This window comes from Pteronotus mesoamericanus, unplaced genomic scaffold (genome assembly GCF_021234165.1).
Source record: "Pteronotus mesoamericanus isolate MK-2021 breed Mesoamerican mustached bat unplaced genomic scaffold, CSHL_Meso_final scaffold_167, whole genome shotgun sequence".
Classification (NCBI taxonomy): domain Eukaryota; kingdom Metazoa; phylum Chordata; class Mammalia; order Chiroptera; family Mormoopidae; genus Pteronotus; species Pteronotus mesoamericanus.
In genome coordinates, this window is record NW_026555308.1 from 41,354,185 (window position 1) to 41,377,515 (window position 23,331).

Sequence of the window (23,331 nt, forward strand, 5' to 3'; positions counted from 1 at the left end):
CAAATATGGACATTACATTTAGACTACCAAACAAAAATACAACAATTGTCTTTTAAATTTCCTTAGCTCAATCTGAATTGCACACTAGAATTTTTGGGACTAACACTTAGTTCATATTAAAAGTTACCACTACATATATAAAAATGAAACCAGCAAATACTAGCCTACGAGGTTTTATGGCTTCACTATTTTCCCATTGTTCTTTGTAGCAGACAGCCCCCAGAGGAAAGGGCTCTTGCCAACCCCAGCCTGATTCCTGGAACACTGGAGGTGTGTAGAAGGTGACCGGCTCCACTTCCCACTTTGGTTCAGGCCCTGCAGGTTGTACCTTCAAAGCACAAACCTTCCTCATACTCATTCCTTTCCTTACAAATCGGTTAAGTACATGAAAGTAATATGTCCTGTGAATAGATTTTTAAAATTCCAAGGTCTTATATATTGTAAATGTATAGTGTAAACTTAATGCCCAACATTAAAATTCTGATTTACTCATGATTTTTGGTCATTTTTTTAAATTTACATCTTAGAATATTTTAAAAACTGAACCTTTCAAAGACTGAACCTGATAAAGTAAAGAAAAGCCTTGAGTCTTTCAAAAAAAAAACAAAAAACAAACCACACTGGGGGGACAAAAAGCAAGGCCATTTGTAACCTAGCAAACATTGAATAAAAAGGCAACCTATCTGAATAAAACCAAGGAAAATGCTTCAACTACATTTGTATGAGTAGTAATCACAAAGCCCTTTTGTTTCCAAACTTTTTAAATAATCTAAGAACTTTATTTATTGTGGAAAATGTTAACTCATGAAACATTCTTTAAAAACAAAAGAAGTGTGTATATATACACCTACCTTAGGAATAGGATTCAGCAGCACTACACCTGATTTCTTAGTGATGACCTGTTTTGTTGTATAGTGATGATCTATAAGTTGAGGAATGTTTGAAAAACCAGTGCCTTCAAATCGATACATGTTCTGGAGAAAGAACAATAAAGTAGAATAAATATAAAGTCATTGCTTCAGCATGATTACATTCATCAATAAATTAAGTTCCATTTAAGAAAAACTATTGTTGCACAACACTGTGAATACACTTAACACTACTGAAGTATACACTTAGAAATGGTTAAAAGTAAACAATGTGAGGTAATTAATATGTTAATTATCTTACCTTGATATTCATTCTACAATGTATATCAACCAATTACATTGTATACTTTAAAAACATACAATTATATCTGTCAAAGATTTCTCAATAAAGTTAAAGATACATATGTATACTGTTTCTCCCTTTGTCTTCCTTCAGCCAGCGGATGTGTTATATTATTCTATTACTTTACTCAAAATTCTTATCTCCTTTAGAATAAAAGTCAAAGTCTTTACCATGGTCCATAAAACTCTACATAATCTGTGCTCTATCATTTCTCTTACCTCATCTCTTTACCACTATTTCGTTCCATGGTAGCCACACTCATTTCTTTCTTGTTTTATAAATGTACTATATACATTCCCTCCTCAGGATGTTTACATTTGTTGAAATAGTTCATCAGATGACCATATGGGTAAAGGCTTCCATACTGAACGTCAGCCTTTCATCAAATGTTCCTTTTTCAGTGATGCCTACTCTGATCACCCTACACAATGTTCATTATCCATTTTCTCATCCCAATTACATTTCTTACCTCCATTTTCTTACTGAATTTTCTTCCTTAGAATTTATCACTATCTAACATCATATGTATTTTAGTCACTCATTCTGTTTATTGTCTATCTCCTTCTTCTCTAAAACGAGAGCACATAGGGTGATAAATTTTTACATTTATTTTGCTCATCACAGTATCCCCATGGTCTAGAACAGTACCTGGCATATATTGACTGGATAAACAGACATGTGTGACTGAATGAAATGCAATACATATAAAGTGATTGTAAAGTTAATGCAACAAGTAAGACAACTTAACTTAGAAATGAATACTGAGAAGTTCATAATCTCACATAAACTGAAGACACTAAAGTACAATGTTTGATAAGAGGTAAGTAAGTATTGAGATAAAGTTCACATAGAATGAAATTTCAAATCAGACACTGGTGTTATAATGTCTCATATAAACTTCTAATATGCCTCTTATAACTAGAGAAATAGTAAATAAAATAATGAGAATATTCAGTTTCCTTTTCTTAATTTAAGAATGTATTTAGCTTTTAACTTAAAGGCAGTTTTCTTCCATTGGGCATAGTAATTGTGATGGACTAATACAGTGAGTAATATGAGTAGCAGTATTTCCTTCATGGGTTGAAATAAGAAACTGATCCGTAACAATTATTTTTTAAAGCAATCAGTGAAGTTCTGAGTCTGAACACAGCGCAAACCGTAAAACTCACTCTCTTAAACATGAAAATAATGAATTTAAAAATGATGTTAAGACTGTGTGCTTATGAAGCAACTAAAAGGTCAAGAATAGTACAATCATTAAAATTGTTGAGGACTTCTTTCTTGACACACTGAAAATTCTGAATATTATATTTGATCTTGTACACATCTGTATAAATTTCTTATAGCTCAGATGACCTGAGGCTCATGCACAGAGGATTTTTTTAAACATTTTTCTGCATGCTTTAACAATAACATGACTGAGAGAATTCAGACTAACTTTTAAGTAAGAGACTTGTCTTTGAATAAGATTGTTTCTAATGACCTCTTATGTGAATTCCAAAAGACGCAATAAAAAATAGTAGTACAGAGTAATAAATGTCTACAAAGATTATTATGTTGTCAGTTGTATATCATATTACATATATCATTTGAAAAATTAGAAGTATAATTAAAAACACATGACTCAATTTTTAGAAAATAAAAATTATATACATATATAAAATATATATTTTGATTTTTCCAAGAATATATACAGAGGCCATAAGGGGTGTGTTACTGTGAAGCACACATTCCATGATACATAGTTTGAATTTCTATCAAGAGTATGTATTACTTCTGTTTTTAAAACATTTACTACAGCTGGAATTGTTCCTGAGTTGTCACTGTGCTACTTAAGAATCATTCACACATATAGATGAAAAACACATAAAAACAGATTTTGCTACTATACATATTTCAAAAAGATGTTATTATGCAAGGAAGTCAAACAGAACAGAATAAGCACACAAAAATGAGAAGGGGATTCAACATATGTTAAAATTGCCTGAAGAGATCTCCTGAAACAAAATCAAGGATAAGCAGGCTTAAGGGAAAAAAATATGAAAAAGAAAACGTGATTTCTGAAAAATGTTGAAATGAATAAGCTGAATAAAAACAAAGGACCAAATAAAAACAAAAGACTGAAACACTCCTTTTTTTGTAAAACCCCTAAAAATATAAAACATCAGCTTTAACTTTCTCAAATAAAAATGGAATATTGATTATTTACAGATAACCAATTAAACCAGTATACGGGAATAATTTGGGGAGTTTAAAAATAATTATTAATAAGCCTTGGTATATCTTTTCCTAGTTAACTTTTATTCATTATTCAAATGGTATCGCAAACTTAACTCTCTTAACTTTCCCAGTTAAAAGCTTTCATAGTGCTGTGTATCCTTACAGCACTTACTGTAGTTTATAATTCTATATACTGTGTGTTTATGAATGACTGTGAGCATCCCCCCTGGACTGTAAGTTCCACCATTATATTCCTGGGCCTTAAGAATACTCTCTCAATTAGTGTTTCCTGGAAATGAACATTAATAAAGTTTTGAAATGGCTTTGTTTTGTTAAGAAGGAAGTTTCCTAAGTCTATGTGTCAGAAGCAAAGAAAATTGTATCTTAGTGTCATTTTGACTACAAGGTACTTATTGCCTTCCTTGAGTCCTTAAATGGTTGGAGTTGGATGGTTAAATAATCATAAGTGTACAATAAGAAGGCCACATGTTTGGAATTAACTATCATCCAGACAAGTTTTGGGTTTCTACTTCCTTTCACTTAATCTTCCAAAAGTCCCATAGCATGAATAGTTCAAAGAGCCTAAAGATTGTGGCAACAAAACAAAGGATGTAAATCTAATGGGTACACTCAGAGACTAACTCCATGAGCTCAAAAGGGAATTTAGCACATGACAGAAATCCAATAAATATCTGTTGAATGAATGATGATTTAATGCACTGAACTAATCCCAAATTTCACATAGTAATTACAACCTCCCCTTTTGTGTGATGATTTTTATTGGCCCATATTCCTGGGTCTTACATAGTACTTGCTCAAATAATATTTCCTGAATGAATGAAAGAAGACATAAAAGATGATGTATCATTACATAGAGCTTTTCTCATTTAAAAATATTTATTATGTTGTTATTTTTAACTCATCACTGTATGTTATTTCAAATTTCTTGGCTCAATCATTCTTAATTCTGTATCTTTAACACTTCTCCATTTATAAAATCTATTAATGTCTCACCTACTAGGTTTTAAGGCAACTGAGAAGTAGGACCCACATTTTTTGGTTTCATATCCTTACAGTGCATAACATGGTATTTTGCAAAAATAAGCACTTAGATAAACACTCATTTGTAAGATAAACAAATTAGAGAAATATAATTGGCACTTTCCTATAATGGCATCAATTTTTTTCCTGGAGTACTTCTGTTTTAGCACATGTATTTTCTCTTTTCTTATATATAAAAACAAAGATCTGATAAATATATATTTACTTAATCAAATAGAACAAAGCTACTTAAATCTCTATGAAAATCTATTAATATTTATGGCCCAAAATAAACAGCTTTAGGTACAAACTCTACATATCACTTCATATCAAGCACCATAAAATAAGTTAGTAATTATGGAATAGATCAGTAACCCTAGAAATACACTTATATTCAGATATTCTTAGCTTTGTTTAATATACCTGGCTTTATGAAATTAATACAGTTAGTGTCCAATAAAAAGGTACAGTTCTTCTTGCTTGAACCAGCTAAAACAAGAGACAGATATTCTTCACTAGAGTATTAAAAATTGAAAGTGCGTCCATCTTGATCAGTTATAATGGCAGTTTCACACCATGTTAGGAAATGACTGTAATATGCATAAAAAATAAAGCTTCAAAATAATCACCATACTAGACTTTAGCTGACAGAAGCACTATTGCTAAAAATAACATTATTCATGATCAATGAATACCTCAAATTTAAATACAGCCATACCTCAAAAATATTGCACGTTCAGTTCTAAATCACCACAATAAAGACAGTACATATACAAATTCTAAGACACTTTCATTACTATTTAAATTTCACAAATCTCATAGAAACAAAAAAATATAAATTAACTTTTCTGATTATATCAATTTTTCTTCCAAAGTAATATTTGCATTTTCTCTTAAGTAGAGTCATCAAAGAGTGATAAAAATACCTAATATTTGCATAGCACTCCACAACTACAAAGTATATATTCAGTAATTTGATTCTCATAATCACTGTATAACCTATTAACTCCATTATCTCCCATGGCATTGAGCTTGTAAAGCGAAGAGCCAGGACTGGAACCCAAGTCTTCTCAGTCCAGTACTTTTTACATTGACTGACTGCTTAATATCTGTACATTCTCTAAAATCCCATATTCTTTTATGTCTTCCTCTCTTATCCCCTCATTTATGTATAGATTTTAAAATCTATTACATTATACACTCCTTGATTGAAATATAAGAGGAAATTATTAAATATCTGGTAATGTATTTCCCCATTTATTGATCCACTTTTAAGTAACAGGTATATGACAAAGGAAATGGATAATTTTAGCTCACAGAAGATTCACCTACATATATGAAAAAGAATTAAAACCTCCCCAGTCTATATTTCCTTCAAAATCCTATTTTCAACTGATTAAAGAACTCAAGATTATTTGGTGAGACCAAACAAAGTAAAATTACGCAGCGAAAAACTTGAGGCATTTATGGAAATATACGCACTCTAATCTTAATAGAGATCTTTGCAAAATTTCAGTAACAGAAGAAAGCCAAATAAAATCTTCAAATGTGAACATGTAACAATGTCTTAGTTTTAGAATACATTATACTGTTCACTTTAGTCACTCAAAACAAAATAGCAATATTAAAAACAAGTTATAATTGCAAATGTACCCTTTCTTTGTTTCTAAGAATACTAAGTTCCTATAGTTACATTTAAACTGGAAGTGGTAATAAAAAATATTTCAGTCTTATTTAATGTAAAAAAATCATATAAACCCACAAGTCTCATAGCCTAAAATATAAGAAGGAAATATATATGTATAGTTATTTTATACTTTACCTTTGATTTTACCTATACAACTCTCATGCCATTTTATAAATATTGCCAGCATGGTTACATGTTGTAATAGGAAAGTGTATTTACATAAATAACAAAGGCACATACAAATTATTGAAGTTTGACAAAGAAATAAGGAATGACCTTTAACCAGACTCATCATCAAGAAAAAAAGAGAGAGGACCAAAATAAATAAGCTCAGAAATGTAAGGGAAGAAGTAACAACAGATACCACAGAAACACAAAGGACTGTAAGGAATTACTGTGAACAATTATACGCCAAGAAATTGGACAACCGGGGTGAAATGTAAAAATTTCTACAAACATACAAATCTTCGAAAACTGAATAAGGAAGAAGATGAAGAAATGAATACACCAATTACAACTAATCAAATTGAGGCAGGAATAAAGAAACTCCCAACATACAAAAGCCCTGGGCCAGATGGCTTCACAGGAGAATTTTACCAATCATTCAAAGAATAACACCTATTCTCAAACTACTCCAAAAAACTCAGAAGGAGGGAACGCTTCCAAATTTTTTTCCAGTATTTTCCTAATTCCAAAACCAGGTAAAGACATAACAAAGAAAGAAAATACAGGACAATATCTCTCATGAACATAGATGCTAAAATCCTCAACAAAACATTAGCAAACTAGATCTAGCAATACATCAAAAATATCATACACCACGTTAAAGTGGGTTTTATTCCAGGGTTGCAAGGATGGTACAATATCCACAAATCAATAAAATCTAATACATAACATAAAGAAAATGAAAGACAAAAATCATATCATCACATCAATAGATGCAGAAGAAGCATTTCCTAAAATCCAGCACCCATTTATGAAAAAAAGAACGCTTAGTAAAGTGTAAATATAGGAAACAAATCTTAATATAATAAAGGCCATATATGAAAAACCTACTGCCAACATCATACCCAATGGGCAAAAGCTAAAAGCACTTCCCTCAAGATCAGGAACAAGACAAGGTTGTCTGCTTTCACCATTCTTATTCAACACAGTACTAGAAGTCCTACTCACAGTGATAGATGAGAAGAAGAAATAAAAGGCATCCAAATTGGAAAAGAGGAAGTAAAGCTCTCATTATTTGTAGACAACCTGATAGTGTATGTAGAAAACCCTATAGTCTCCGCCAAAAAAACTACTAGACCTAATAAATGAATTCGCCAAAGTATCAGGATACAAAGTCAATATTCAAATATTGATGGCATTTTTATACACCAATAATGAACAATAAGGAACTAAGAAGACAATCCCATTTACAATTGCAACAACAACAGCAACAAAAATAAAGTAAGTAGGAATAAATTTAACCAAGGGGTAAAAGACCTGTACCGAGAAAACAATAGGACACTGAAAAAAGAAACTGAAGATACAAATAAGTAAAAGTGTATACCATGTTCATGGATAGGAAGAATTATCATCATTAAAATGTCCATACTACCCAAAGCAATCTATAGATTCAATGTAATTCCTATCAAGATACCAATGATATATTTCACAAATCTAGAACAAATATTCCAAAAATTTATATGGAATAAAAAACAACACTGAATAGTCCTAGTAATCTTGAGAAAGAAGAACAAAGTTGGAAGGATCACAATACTTGATATCAAAACATACAAGGCCACTGTAATCAAAAGAGTCTGGTATTGGCATAAGAACAGACACATAGGTCAATGGAACAGAATAGAGAGCCCAGAAATAACCCACATCTTTAAGGTCAATTAATTTTTGACAGAGGAGGCAAGAGCAGACAAAAAAGGCAAGAGCATACAATGGAATACAGACAGTCTTTTCAATAAATGGTGTTGGGAGAACTGGAATGGTATATGGGAAAAAAAAGAAACTAGACAACCATCTTACTCCATACACCAGAATAAACTCAAAATGGATAAAAGACTTAAATATAAGTCATGACACCATAAAAATCTTAGAGGAAAACTCAGGAAGTAAAATTTCAGATACCTCACATAGCAATATTTTTGGCATTATTATCTAAGGCAAGGGAAATAAAGGAAAAAATAAACAAATGGGACTATATCAAATTAAAAAGCTTCTTCATGGCTAAAGAAACCATCATCAAAATAAGGGAGCCGACTGTATGGGAGAACATATTTGCCAATGAAACACTGGACAAGGGTTTAACCTCCAAAGCATATAAAGAACTCACATGACTCCACACCAGGAAGACAAACAATCCAATTTAAAAATGGGCAAAGGACTTGAGTAGACACTTCTCCAAGGAGGGAGGACACATAGATGGCCCATAGACATATGACAAAATGCTTGACATCACTAGCCATCTGAGAGATGAAAATTTAAACCACAATGAGATATCACTTCACACCTATCAGAATGGCTTTTATTAATAAATCAACAAACAGCAAGTGCTGGCAAGGATGTGGAGAAAAGGGAACCCTAGTGCACTGTTGGTGGGAATGCAGATTGGCGCAGCCACTGTGGAAAATAGATGGAATTTCCTCAAAAAATCAAAATGGAAAATAGAATGGAATTTCCTCAAAAAATCAAAATGGAACTGCCTTTTGACCCAGTGATTCCACTGCTGGGAATATACCCAAAGAATCCAGAAATGCCAATTCAAAAGAATTTATGCACCCCCATGTTCATAACAGTGCTATTTACAATAGCCAAGATTTGGAAACAGCCTAAGGGCCCATCAGTAGATGAGTGGATTAAAAAAATCTGTGGTACATTTACACAATGGAATACTAAGCACCAGAAAGAGAGAAGGAATTCCTACCTTTTGCAACAGCATGGATGGAACTGGATGATGTTATACTAAGTGAAATTACCAGTGGGAGAAAGACAAATACCATATAATCTCACTTATTAGAGGACTCTAATGAACAAAATAAACTAAAGAACAAAACAGAACCAGAGACATAGATTCATGGAACAGACTGACAGCTTTAAGAGGGGAGGAGGAAGGTGGGGACTGACTGAAAAAAGGTGAAGGGGTTATTAGTCAAAGAACATACATGAAGGGCCCATGGACATGGACAACGGTGAGGGGACTGATTATCGATGTGGGTGGAGAGAGAAAAAGGAGGAAAAAGTAAGACAACTGTAATAGCATAAAAAATAAAATAAGAAACAAAGAAATAAGGCAGTATACACTACTAGAAACAGTAAGTCAGATGTATGAGGGTAAGCAAATGTGATTATCAAGTTGAAGTATGTATACTATGCAAAAAAACAAACAAGGTGAAAGTTATAATACATACTTTTAATAGATATTTCTTTTAGCCCACCTGAATAGCATTTGTTGTCATTTAAGTAGTTACTAGATATGTATATACTAAATGCCACTGGACCATATACTTTTAAATGCTTATTTTTATGATATGTGAATTTCATCTCAGAATTATAGATAGATAGATACATTGATATATATATATAGTAATTACTGATCACTGTATCTATTTTAAGAACTCCCCTGAGGTTCATCCAATGACAATGGTTTAATCTTTTGTAAGGTAATTATGTCACTATGGTGCCTGGACAAAAACTGAAAGCCTGTAGACTGGCAGCTTGCAAATGCATGCCATTGGAAATGGCGGAGAGAAAAATGACAAATAGAGGCATCAAGTCCTTCATATGCCAAAATATTAAAATTTCTCAGTCATAAAGTTAAACAAAATTTTAAGATTACTCTTCATCTGTTTAAAGCTTAATAAGAAATGTAAAAAACATAAAACATAGTTTAGCAATGCTTAAATAAATTTCAATAAGTATGTTAGTATTAGAACAAGAGATATTAATAGATCATTTTAAAATTTTTCATCAATGTTTATTTATGGTTTATTAATGTTAACAAGTAATAGCTTATACATGAAGGGAAAAAATACTGAATCCTAAATGAATCATAAAATCAGTTCAACCATCAGTATGTCACTCATTAAGGAATTTTATTATCACTATTTAATAAAATATTTCTTTAAAATCTCTCATGATACCACTTTTGAATGCAATATCAAGGGCATGTTTCAAAAGAATAAATTCATAAATAAATTTCTCCAGTAAAAAGGAAAAATCATGATAGTCACATTATTTCTATTTTTAATTTAAAATACCTTTAATGTTCGAATTTAATTCAAGCATTTTAAAAATTTATGCATAACAACTATTTTAATTTACAATAGTTTGAAGTACATATTTCCCTAATAAGATTAACATTTTAGTGAGTTTTGGAGTATTGTATTTAAGGAATTCAGCAAAAGCAAATTAAGTGCTAAACTCTGTTACAGGCATTTATCAAAAAACTAAAAATTCATCATTTTATTACCCTTATACCACAATGCACTACATCAGAATATACATATAAACTAAATTAGAAACGTACATCAACACATTGTATGATAAAGTGTCTCCTTTGTCCATCAGAATATACAGAAAGGACATATTCACCAGGTTTCCCATGGCTCTCTCGCACCAAGAAGTCCCCTTGTTGTTTTAACAGATCCTGGGCTTCTATTCTGGGAATCGCGCCATGGTACCATTCCTGTTCCGCCAGAGGCTTCTCACTTATGGGAGGCGTATCACAGAACTTGAGCAAATATTGGGGGAAAAAAACTAAATTAGAAAAAATAGCAATTTTTTCTAGTAAAATTCATAGCAATTACAAATGCTTCTTAAATATGTCCCTCCCTTTAACTGACCAATTAAAACTTATATGATGAATCTGAAATTTTCATAATTTTTAAATAAACATCACAGGGAGTACTGATGGTCAAGTTTAGCACAAATAAATAGCCTTCAATATTTAAGTTTATTTGTTTTTTCTAACTGTCATACATAGGTACACACAATATCAGCATTTAGAGTTAATACGTATTTATAGTCTTCAGTGTATCATAAAACAAATCCATATATTTAAAATTTATTAACCCAGAGAACTACAAATAAAAGAAAGGTATTATAAGAGAAATGTATCACAGAACTTCAAATTTATTTAAATTAAAAGTTATTTCTTGTTATGGAATTAACTCTCTATTACACAGGCTGTGGACTATCCATATCACACATCCCAGGAGCGCTACCTAAGGCTTCACTTGAGACAGCCTTGCTGCTGTGCCTTCCCATTCTTATCCTCATTCGTTGGCCCCGATCCAGCACAGCAATGGTAGATAAAAACTTAGGAGAAATAGCATTACTGAAAACCACCAACATGCAGTTACAAACGTGACAAAAACAAGAGAAGAATGTAACCCATGAGCATGACATGAAAAACAAATTATCTGTTATTTTCGGAGGCCAAATGTAAGACCAAATAGCAGAGACAACTAAGAGCTGATTATATTTTCTTGAGATATTTCTAATTGATAATAAACATAATCACACATTTTATGATTACAACTAAAACACTGTTTGTTTGTTTTTAATCATCCACAGGAAATAAACTGCCCAAGGTGGTCAAGAGTACTTTATAGTTAATGTACAATAATGTTCACAAACTCTTAAGATTTTCAAAATATATACAATGCCTTATTTAATTTATAAATTGAGAAATTATAATTAATAATATGAAAGGAAAATACTCACATATGAGGTTTTTCAGGCTAATATTATATTATGAACTGTATACAGAGACAAAGAATGGTATCTTTGTGATAATTAAAACTAGCTTTGAAGACAGACTTCACTGTTTTGTAGCACTGAAGAGGCCCAAACCCTACTGGACAAAGTTTCACTTTAGAGTATCTAAAACTGATCCTATTGATTAAAAAACAAAAACAAAAATCAAAAAACCTTGGAAAATCCCAAATACACTTCTAAGAGTCCACATCTTGGATGGTACTTCACCACTTACGACATTTTTTATTCTTTCAATATATACATCATATGACTATACATGGAAATTTTTTGTAAGCTAAATAAGCTTTTTCCTGTTAATACTAATTATGATAAATATAGTATTTTGCTCCCAAAATATTTAAATCTTGTTAGCAAAAGTGCGTTTAAAGCACAAATTATATAAAGAACCAGACACAATAAGTGGTAAATACATGTGTGTATATACATGTATATGTATACACATACGAGTATGTATGTTGCTTTAAAAAACAAATTCATAACCTATACAAAATTAACTTTTTTGTGTATACTACACTAATAGTGAATAGTTCTTACAGTAGGTTGTCAAATGGTTAAATATTTCTTCTCCAAGATTTTATCACAGTACATCTCATTATAGTAAATACTAAAAATTTTTACTCTAATAGAAATATTTCCAAGCCTTGCCAGTGGTAAAAGTATTTCATTATTTCTTCAGAGAAAAAAAATAATAAATTCAGTGTTACTTCCTTAAAAGAACTTGTTGTCACCATTATCTGTGAAAAAGGTCTACATAATAGAAAAGTATCACAAACAAGAATGGCATATGTGCTTCATTTCTTGTCCTACTCAACCTATCCTCCCAAATTCAATTTATTTAGTACTAGGAGAATGCAGAATCTGGGGAATTCATTTACTTAAGAAGGGCACTTGAAGTACAAAAGCTCAGTTAATATTCTGAGAAAATCATTAAAGATGTGAGATTAAGAACATTTTTTTAAAAGTATGAACAAGAAGGAACTTGTATTGTTATTTCATAGGGATTACACTCTGGTCCTTTGGGTCTCTTAGTTTCTTTTGGGTAGGAAGGGAAGCTTAGATATCTGTTACTCCCCAGCCTATAGAATATACTGTTAAAAAATGTAGGCTGAAGTTAGTGTGAGCACATATGTAGACATGCGTACGCACACACTCACAGGGAAAGGTCAGGCATCCCCTGTCTGGGTGTGTCAGGTATTTCAGGAACTTCTCTGCAATCATTGGAAGGTACATTTTTATTAATATGATTTTAATGAAATTCCAGTACAGTTTTGCAGGCTCAACAGTAATAGAATGTAGGATGTATCAGCAACAAAATCCAACATCCTAAGAGCTATCATAATGACTTTTTACCTCAAATATCAAACCTTTCTAAGCCTCAGAAAGAAAAGATTCTTTCCTTCTTGATAAGTTACCTAAGATTTTTGCCAAAGATATGGTGAAGGAGAAGCCTCCTCTTTAAAGTTATAGTTAATCCAATATAGTTAATAAGTTATACTTAATAAGACAAGATTTCCTGATTGACCCAGCTGTTTCATTAGTTATTTTTCCCTGAGCCTTGTGTTTAAAAATATTCCAGGAATGGACTTAGTGAAATAAAAAGATTGGTTTAAATAAAGAGGCAATGAGGAGTCAGTTTTAGGAAATGGAAATATTTGTGGGTAAGTGTAATAGGCCATTTTTTCCTTACTCTAGTTCAGGCTAATTTCCAAGTATGTATGTCTTTATCTCAAAACTCTGAGTATAATATGAGCTCTTTCTGACAGGTAAAGATAAAGTATTAAAAAAAAAATCAACATCCAGATTCTATTAAAATTAACTACCTAATTAAGAAACCATTTTCTTTTTTTCTTTTTTTTATTAAATTTGTTGGGGTGACACTGCTTAATAAGATCATATAGGTTTCAGTTGTACATTTCTATATTAGATTTGTATGTTGCACTGTATGCCCATCACCTAAAGTCAAACCATATTCCATCACCATATACTAGATGCCCTCCACCTCCCACACTCCCAACCCCTTTCCCTCTGGCAGCCACCACATTGCTGTCTGTGTCCATGAGTTTCAGTTTTATATTCCACATATGAGTGAAATCAAATGGTTCTTAGCTTTTTCTGACTGACTTTTTTCACTCAGTATAATATTCTCAAGGTCCATCCATATTGTCACAAATGGCAGTATTTCATCTTTTTCATTGCTGAGTAGTATTCCATTCATACCCTATGTTCTTTATTCAATCCTGTTTTAAAGGACACTTTTGTTGTCTCCACGCCTTGGCCACTGTGAATGATGCTGCAATAAACATAGGGATGCATATATCTTTGCAAATACATGTTTTTGAGTTTTTCAGGTAGATATATACCTAGGAGAGGGATTTCTGGGTCATAGGGTAACTCTAGTCCTAATTTTTTTTTTTGAGGAACCACCAGACTGTTTTCCAAGTGGCTGTACCAGTCTACATTCCCACCAGCAATGAATGAAGGTTCCCTTTTCTCCACAACCTCTCTAGCACTTGTTATTACTGGACTTGTTCATAACCGCCATTCTAACAGGTGTGAGGTGGTACCTCATGGTAGTTTTGATTTGCATTTCCCTAATAGCTAATGAGGTTGAACATCTTTTCATATATCCGTTTAACATTTGTAGGTCTTCTGCGGAGAGCTGTCTGTTCAGGCCTTCTGCCCATTTTCAATTGGATTGTTTGCTTGTTTGTTTGGTTTTAAGTTTTTTATATATTTTTGGATGTTTTTGTCAGAGCTGTTGTTTGCAAACATCATCTCCCATTTGATTGGTTGCCTCTTTGTTTTGTTGTTGGTTTCTTTTGCTAGTCAGAAGCTTTTTAGTTTAATACAGTTCCATTAATTTATTTTGCCTTTACTTCGCTTGCCTTTGGGGTTAAATTCACAAAATGTTCTCCACAATCAAGGTCCATAGTTTAGTACCCATGTTTTCTTCTATGCAATTTATTGTTTCAGATCTTATATTTAAGTCTTTGATCCTCTTTAAATTAATTTTTGTACATAGGGACAAGCTGTAGGCTAGTTTCATTCTTTTGAATGTCTTTCCAATTTTCCCAGGACCATTTACTGAGGAAACTTTTCTCCATTGTGTGTTACTGGCTCCTTTGTTGAAAATAATCTGCCCATATACATGTGGTTTTATATCTGGGCTCTCAATACTGTTCCATTGATCTGTGTGTCTCTTTTTCTGCCAATAACATGTTGTTTTGATTATCATAGCTCTGAGGTATAATTTGAAGTCAGGTAGTACACCACCTCTGGCTTCATTCTTTTTTCTCGGAATTGCTTTGGTTATTTGGGGTTTTTTCATAGCTCCATATAAATTTGATGACTTTTTAAAGTATATTTTATTGATTATGATATCACAGTTGTCCCATTTTCTCTACCCCTTTATCCCCTTCCACCCTGCACTTACCCACTCCAGCATCACACCCCAAGCTGATTTAGTTCATGTCCATGGGTCGTTCATATAAGTTCTTTGGTCCCTCCATTTCCTATACTATTCTTAACCTCCCCCTATTTTGTACCTACCACTTATGCTTATCTCCTGTACCTTTTCCTGCTTTCCCCACCTCCCACTCTCTGCTGATAACCCTCCATGTGATCTACATTTCTGTGATTCTGTTCCTGTTCTAGTTGTTTTCTTAGTTTGTTTTTGTTTTTTAGGTTCAGTTGTTGATAGTTGTGAGTTTTTTGTCCTTCTACTATTCATAGTTTTGATTTTCTTTTTCTTAGGTAAGTCCTTTTAACACTTCATATACTAAGGGCTTGGTAATGATGAACTCCTTTAATTTTACCTTATCTGGAAAGTACTTTATCTGCCCTTCCATTCTAAACGATAGCTTTGCTGGATAGGGTAATGTCAGATGTAGGGCCTTGCCTTTCATGATTTTGCATACTTCTTTCCAGCCCCTTCTTGCCTGTAAGGTTTCTTTTGAGCAATCAGCTGACAGTCTTATAGGAACTCCTTTGTAGATAACTCTCTAATTTTCTCTTGCTGCTTTTAAGGTTCTCTCCTTATCTTTAATCTTGGGCATTACGATGTGCCTTGGTTTGCGCTTCCTTGGGACTCTCTAAGCTTTCTGGACTTGCATGTCTATTTCCTTGGCGAGATTGGGGAAGTTTTCCCTCATTTTTTCAAATAAGTTTTCCATTTCTTGCTCTTCCTCTTCTCCTTCTGTTACCCCTACGTTTTGGATGTCTTTCAGAGTATTCTAGTATGATCCTTTGTATCTCTGTGGTGTCTGGGGTAACTTCTCCTTCATTTCTGATTTTGTATATATGGGTCTTTCCTCTTTTTTCCTTAGTGAGACTAACCAGGGGTTTGTTAATTTAATTAATCTTTTCAAAGAACCAGCTTTTTGTTGTAATAATTTTTTGTATAGTCTTTTTTGCTATTTCATTGACTTCTACTCTTATTTTTATTATTTCCTTTGTTCTTCTGACATTGGTGACTTTGAGTTGCTCTTGGTTTCTTGTTTTCCCCCTTGTTCCTTAAGATGTAATGTTAGGTTGTTTACTTGGGATTTCTCTTGTTTCTTGAGATAGGCTTGTAATGATAAAAACTTCCTTTTTATTATTGCTTCTGCTGCATCTGCGAAGTTTTGATATGTTGTATTGTTGTCACTTTCATTTGTCTCTATATCTTTTGCTCTCACTTTTTATTTCTCTTTGATTTAGTCATTTTCTAGTAGTTTGTTGTTTAACCTAACATATTTGTGGGCTTCCTTACTTTCTTTTTGCAGTTGATTTCTCATTTGAAGGCATTGTCTTCAGAGAATATGCTTGGTATAATTTCAATCTTCTTGAATTTATTGAGGCTAGTTTTGTGACCCAACATAAGATCTATTCTTGAGAATATTCCATGTGCACTGGAGAAGAATGTACAATCTGATGTTCTGGGATGGAAAACTCTGTATCTATTAATTATGTTCATTAGATCTAATGGTTCATTGAAGGCAGATATTTCTTTATTAATTTTCTGTTTGGGTGATCATCTAGAGCTGTCAATGGAGCATTAAGATCTCCAACTATGATTGTATTTCAGTCTGTTTATCCCTTTAGATCTATGAATAATTACTTTATATATTTTGGTGCTCCCTGATTGGGTGCATACATATTAAGAAGTGTTATGGTTCCTTGTTGTAATGTGCCTTCCATCATTATAAAATATCAATCTTTTCTCTTGTTACCTTTGTTAAGAAACAATTTTAAAAGAAACTAAAATAAAGCAGAATGGAAAACATATGAGTAAACCTTTCAATAAGCTTAAACAAGCTAAATAGAACTTTAATGCGAACATTAAAATTTTTACTGAATTTTTAATAACCAAAAAATGACACATTTTATTCTTCTATAAATTTAATTATTACTTTAATAATGTAAATAATAAATTCTTTCAAATGTAGTTTAATAAAATACCAGGGTGACTACAAGTAATTCACAGGATTCTAAACATTTCTCAAAAATTTCACAAAGATCCCTTTAAGTTTTAAGTTATATATCCCAGGGAAATTTTGGGAGGAGATTAAGAATCAAGTGCCATACAATCAGAAGTAAGAGAGTCACCGAACACTTGCAAAAGGCAGGAAATACTGGTCTCTTAAATAGGAATCTGCCTAGTGGTGGTAAAAGCTATTTTCAGAGGAAGTGGAAGTGTAACAATACACAAGAAAAATGTATTTTATACTATTTAGAGTTTGGTAGTTGAACAGCACTTAACATAAAATATGAGTGATAATGTTCTTTCTGCCACTTTTTCAAATTTCCAGTTACATTTTGAATTTATTGAATGAGTTACTTCTTAAAATAATAAAAAATAGCATTCTGTATAATTTATCTTCATGAGGATTTAGTTGCCTTCCGGATAGACAAGTAAGATGTAAATTAATTAGAGCAGTGGTTGTGTCCATAACAGGTACTAAGGCCTATCTTAATTCTACAAATTTTAATTTTTTTAATGATAAAGTAGAATTGATCATTTTTTCATGCTCTGGTATCATTAACCAAAACAAAGATATTTTACCTAATGTTCATTTTCCACAATGAAGCTAGCAACAAAACTCTTGTCCATAAATGTCTTAATAAACAATTTTTTGTACTTTTCTGGGAACTTGAGTTTGTTTAGTCTTTAGCCAATAATATAACTGTTGTTTAGCATATTGAGTAAGCAGAATTACATGCTGATAAGAAATTCTCTTTCTTATGTAACCTTTTTCTGAAACTTTAGTATCAGCATGAAAGGATTATTGGGTCAAAATCTGAAGTTTCGTAAGACTACCAAGACATTTTTTTCCATGAACAATTTGGTCAAGAACCGAATTGTTCAAGATGGGAGACATTGAGAACTAAAGTTGAACTATAGACAACTGGACCAAACTCAATTACCTTAGTTCTACCACTTCTCATTTTCTTGATTGACTTTTTATGTACCATCTTGATCTCTCTTAAGAGACACCATCTCTAGCAAAATATATTTTCTTAAAGGTCTTTCATTTTTGGTCTAACCCTCCTGTTTCCTCCAATAACTTCTGATTTCCTCCTTTAACAAATGAAAGACCTGTATCTTTAGTTCTTTTACTCATATTTTTATTAGTAATTGTTTTATTTCCTCTTCCTTATTTTTATCCATTTACCTTTTCTAATTGTGATTGTGACTCTCATTCATCCTTTCATTCGATCATTTCACTGCACTTTTTTCTCATTTTATTTTTTCAGTCTCAAATACTCTCTCTTTAATGTCACAATATCAATAACAACACATTTTAGTCAATTAACTTTATTCAATGCTAATTTTATATACACATCTCACCATATGACACATCTAATATGTCATATTTCCATAAATTTACATATGTATCATCGAGTTGAAATTGTTTGTATAGAACATAGTAGCAGTCTGACATGATCTGTGTCATTTGCTTTAATCATTTGAGCAAATATAAAAAAATAGATTTGCTCCCTATAAAATTAGAGAAAATAAATCCGATGAGCCATTCTTCAAAACTGCATGTGACAATGCTAGTGATTAAAAACTTGCAATTTTGAGCACACTATTTAGTCTTCCTAAATGTGCCTAACTGTACAGAAGAATTCAGTATGTATATGGCTGTGATATGATGCAAAAAAGTTAATTTTTATTTCCCTTGTTTCTTGTTTATCTACATCTTAGTGTCTGGGCAGAAAAAAAGGAGGGAGGTAAATTAAGATTTAAGAATACAAGAAGACAGCTAAGATTTAAAATATATAATATTCAACCTGAATTAAATAGCATGCCTTGTTAGAGGAAGTTAAAGTTGCTTTGGTAGACTTGAAGGAGAACACTAAAAAACACAAGCAGTCTAAGCTGTTATGCTTAAAAAGAACTATGTTGCCCTATGCTGATGGTGGAAGCCAAGCATTATAATGTTACCATTATAACAAATGTACAAGTTAAACACAGCTGAATTATAATTGTCTAATTGTTTAAAAAGCAACCAAACAAATCATATTGAATATATTATTCTATATAATGGAAGCATATCTTTATTTTTCATTATTTTTACTTTCTAAATTCTAGTACAAAGTAATTCAAAAATTTTTAAAAAACATTCATATAGAGTATAGAAAAATATGATTTTTAAGGAGACAAGAGTTAAATGATTAAATATTCTTCTGATGTCTAAAAAAACAATTATTTGGACCAAAATGTACTTTATTCTATTATAAAGAACATTTTTCAAAGAGTGCTACTATTAGAAGTGCTATACACTCCATAGATCATGTGCAACTAGTACTTATGAGGGGCTGTAAGATGGAGGCCCAAGCTGTTTGCTCAACCACTTTTTATAGAAATTCTCCATTAAAAACATGACTCTGGAGAAAGGACTGTATTCTTGATGTGACTGGAACAGATCTCATTAAATATAATGTGGTTTAAAGACTTGCAGTGGAAATGGACCTTCATGATTGCCAGTAGGCATTCAGATTATACAGTAAACTCTGTCTGACATCTCTGGCTTTGAATTCAAAAGCAGTGTCTGAGAAAGAGTTCTCAATGGAAATTATAACTTCCTGCATCATGGTAAGATGCTGCATGTGGAACAGGTCTTAGTGCCCAGGAAGTACTCACAGGTTACTTAACACCTTTCATAAACTGAAAAAAGACTACATGCCTGGAGCTGATATAACATATTAAAATACTACTCTGATCATGACAATAATTAGTAAACATCTATCATCAGAAACTATATTGTTAATGCCAAATTCATCTGTCAGCTAATTATCTTACATCCTTCCTTCCATCAAAACCATTCATTGAAATCAGCTGTTAGACTCTCTTCAAAGGTATCTCTATATTTTAGGCACACTGTTTAAAATGCTAAAATAAATAGTGATGACAAGTCCAATGGGAATACCATTATGACTAATTTTACTTTCATATCCCTAGATATAATGCAAATCATTGCTCTACTTTTATCAAAAATTTTGCTTTAAAGTTCAAATTTTTATATGCTCTTTGAGTAGATAAACAGTGATATCATAGTTGTTGCTGTTTTAATATTTTAAATTAAATATGTTTCCACAGACAAAAGAATACATTTAGACTTCTGCCTTGTACCATATATAAGTGACTCATAATGAATCAAAGACATACATGTACGGACTAAAACTATAAAATTCTCAGAAGGAAACAAAGGTAAAAATCTGCATGACCTTGGATTAGACAATGTTTTTATAGATATGTCACCAAAAGCATGTGCCATCAAAGAAAAACTGAACTTTGTCAAAATTAAAACTTTGTCAAAGGACACTATCAAGAAAGTAAAAAGATAATTCACAAAATGAGAAAAAGAATTTTCAAATTATATATCATAAAAGGGGCTTGTGTCCAAAATATATAAAGAACTTTTATAACTCAGCAATTAAAAAGCAACCTGATTTTAAAATGTGCAAAGGAAATGAAAAGTCGTTTCTCAAGAGAACATATACAGGAAGTCAATAAGCATTTAAAAAGGTAACATCATTAGTTATCAGAAAAGGTCAAATAAAAACTATTATAACATACCACTTCATATCCACTAGGATACCTTTAATTTTTTAATAAAAAACAGGAAAATAAGTGTTGATGAAATTGAGAACAAATTGAAGCACTCATATATTGGTGGTGAGAATGTAAAATGATGCAATCACTGTGGAACACAGTATGGCAGTTCCTCAAAAACTAAACATATGAGAATTACCATATGACCCAGTAATTTCTAGGTATACAACCAAGAGAAATGAAAACATGAGTGTACATAAATGTTGACTGCAGCATTATTCATAATAGCTAAAAAAGGAAATAATCCAAATATCCATGAGCTGATGAATGGATAAATAATATGTGATGAATCCATACAATGGAACATAATTTAGTCACAAAAAAAAGATTAACCTTGAAAACATTATACTTGCTGAAAGAAACTAGACACAAAAAGATCACATATTATATAATTCTTTTTTTAAAAGATTTTATTTATTTTATTTTGAGAGAGAGGGAAAGGACGGAGAAAGAGAGGGTGAGAAAAACCAATGTGTGATTGCCTCCCTCATGCCCCTACTGGGACCTGGCCTGCAACTCAGGCATGTACCCTGACTGGGAATTGAACCAGTGACACTTTGGTTTGCAGACTGGCACTCAATCCACTGAGCCACATCAGCCAGGGCTGTATAATTCTAATTATGTGAAATGTCCAGAATAGGCAAATCCAAAATGGGAAAGGGGGTGGGGGGGGACTGAAACTAAGTATTAAAGGGTATAAAGTATCTTATTGGGGACTTTGAAATGTTCTGCAAGTAGTGATGATAGTTGCACAACATAACGAGTATACTAAGAACCACTAAATGTATGCTCTAAAGTGGTGAATTTTATGTTACATGAAGTATAGCACTAAAAAATATTTTAAATATGATTAACTATGCCATGTTGTAAAGTTTTTTATAGAGAAAAAAATTATAGTAATTAAAAATTTCCCTTCTGTTTTACTTTTACCAAATTAGAATACTCTAAGAAATGCTATGTCAGAAAAAAATGTATTTATAATTAAGCAGTGCCTAAATTGTTATGCATCTCGGCCAATCATGCTTAACATTTGAAACTTTCACATTCACATTAAGTCTCAAGACCTTAGTTACCTATGTATTTGAGGAGAAAAACCTTCTTCTCCAAATAAGCATGATATCTAAGGCCTTAGAGAAATATTGGTGTATATTTATTCATAGTGTAACACAGCATCATAAACCACACACTGCCTCAATCTTTTCAGTTCATGAGATTTTAAATAAATCAGGAAATACCAAAGGGCACTGAAGTGATGGAAATAATAATTGCCTACATCATGAAAATACAAATGTAGTAAACTGGGACTTGAGGAAGTGAACATTCTCAAAATTCTCAATTACAGAGGGAATATTTTCTTAGAAGTAAATGGGCATTTAAGAGTGTTGATAATTTATTTTTAAAAAGATCACAATGTATCTCTGAATGAAGGACATGTTACTGGGAAAGGCATTTCAATTCATGTCAGGAAAAGGCAATTTGTAAACACCAAAGGCTTACCAAAATCAATCACTGTCAATTTAATAATTTTATTTAAGAAAGGTAAAGCCCATTTTTAAATGGAGAAAATAACATGTAAATACCTTCACATATTTAAAAAGTTATGGTTTATACCATCAATTCATTAAGATTGTTCATAATATCCCCAACGTACTTTTAGGATAGCCAAGCCTATATAACTCCATCATAATGAGCTAACTAGATTTCTCTGTTTCTAGACATGGTGTGTCTTAAAAGACAAAATTTCTCTCATCCTCTGATCAATCCTGATTTAGAGACAAAAGCTGAAGTTCCCATAACTATGAGCTTTGAAGCAATACATATAACATGAAGTCTCAGAAGCCACTGTTATACTCCTAGAGGCCCGTATTGAGGGCACAAGGTTCTTATGAGTCCTAGGTTGTGGGGAAAACAAACATGTAGAATATTAGCCCATTTCCACTATCATAGAATTTTTCTTTTTTTTTTTTTTTTGGTACTTGTTAAACTTCTGAAGCTTTAAATTCCTCTCTCCTCCTTTTACACCAAAGAATAAAACTAAAGGAAACTTTGAGTTTATAATGGGCCCTGGTTCTAAAATATTTAAAAATTTTTACTGAAGTCAAGCTTGATCTTAAAAGGAAATTGAGGGGGGACACCTTTCATAAATTACATCACCAGTAAACACCCGGCATAAAGACCTCTGACCTAAGTGAAATAAAAGTGAATTAATGACAACTTAAGTATGCCATTTCTGTTTTAATGCTAAATAAATTTATGAAAAGCTAACCGAGGTATGAACATTTCTTTTCAAAATCCAGTT

At 32.0% G+C, this 23,331-nt stretch overlaps 1 protein-coding gene across 1 annotated transcript in view; it reads right to left on the reverse strand.

The window, feature by feature from the left end:
• The window catches only part of FER (FER tyrosine kinase), a 399,396-nt gene that overhangs the window by 218,175 nt on the left and 157,890 nt on the right, over nt 1-23,331 (reverse strand). The window contains exons 13-14 of the mRNA XM_054589991.1: nt 10,680-10,883; nt 852-974 (exon numbers count right to left, since the gene is read on the reverse strand). Coding sequence (XP_054445966.1) covers nt 852-974; nt 10,680-10,883 — 327 coding nt within the window. The remainder of the gene's footprint in view (nt 1-851; nt 975-10,679; nt 10,884-23,331) is intronic.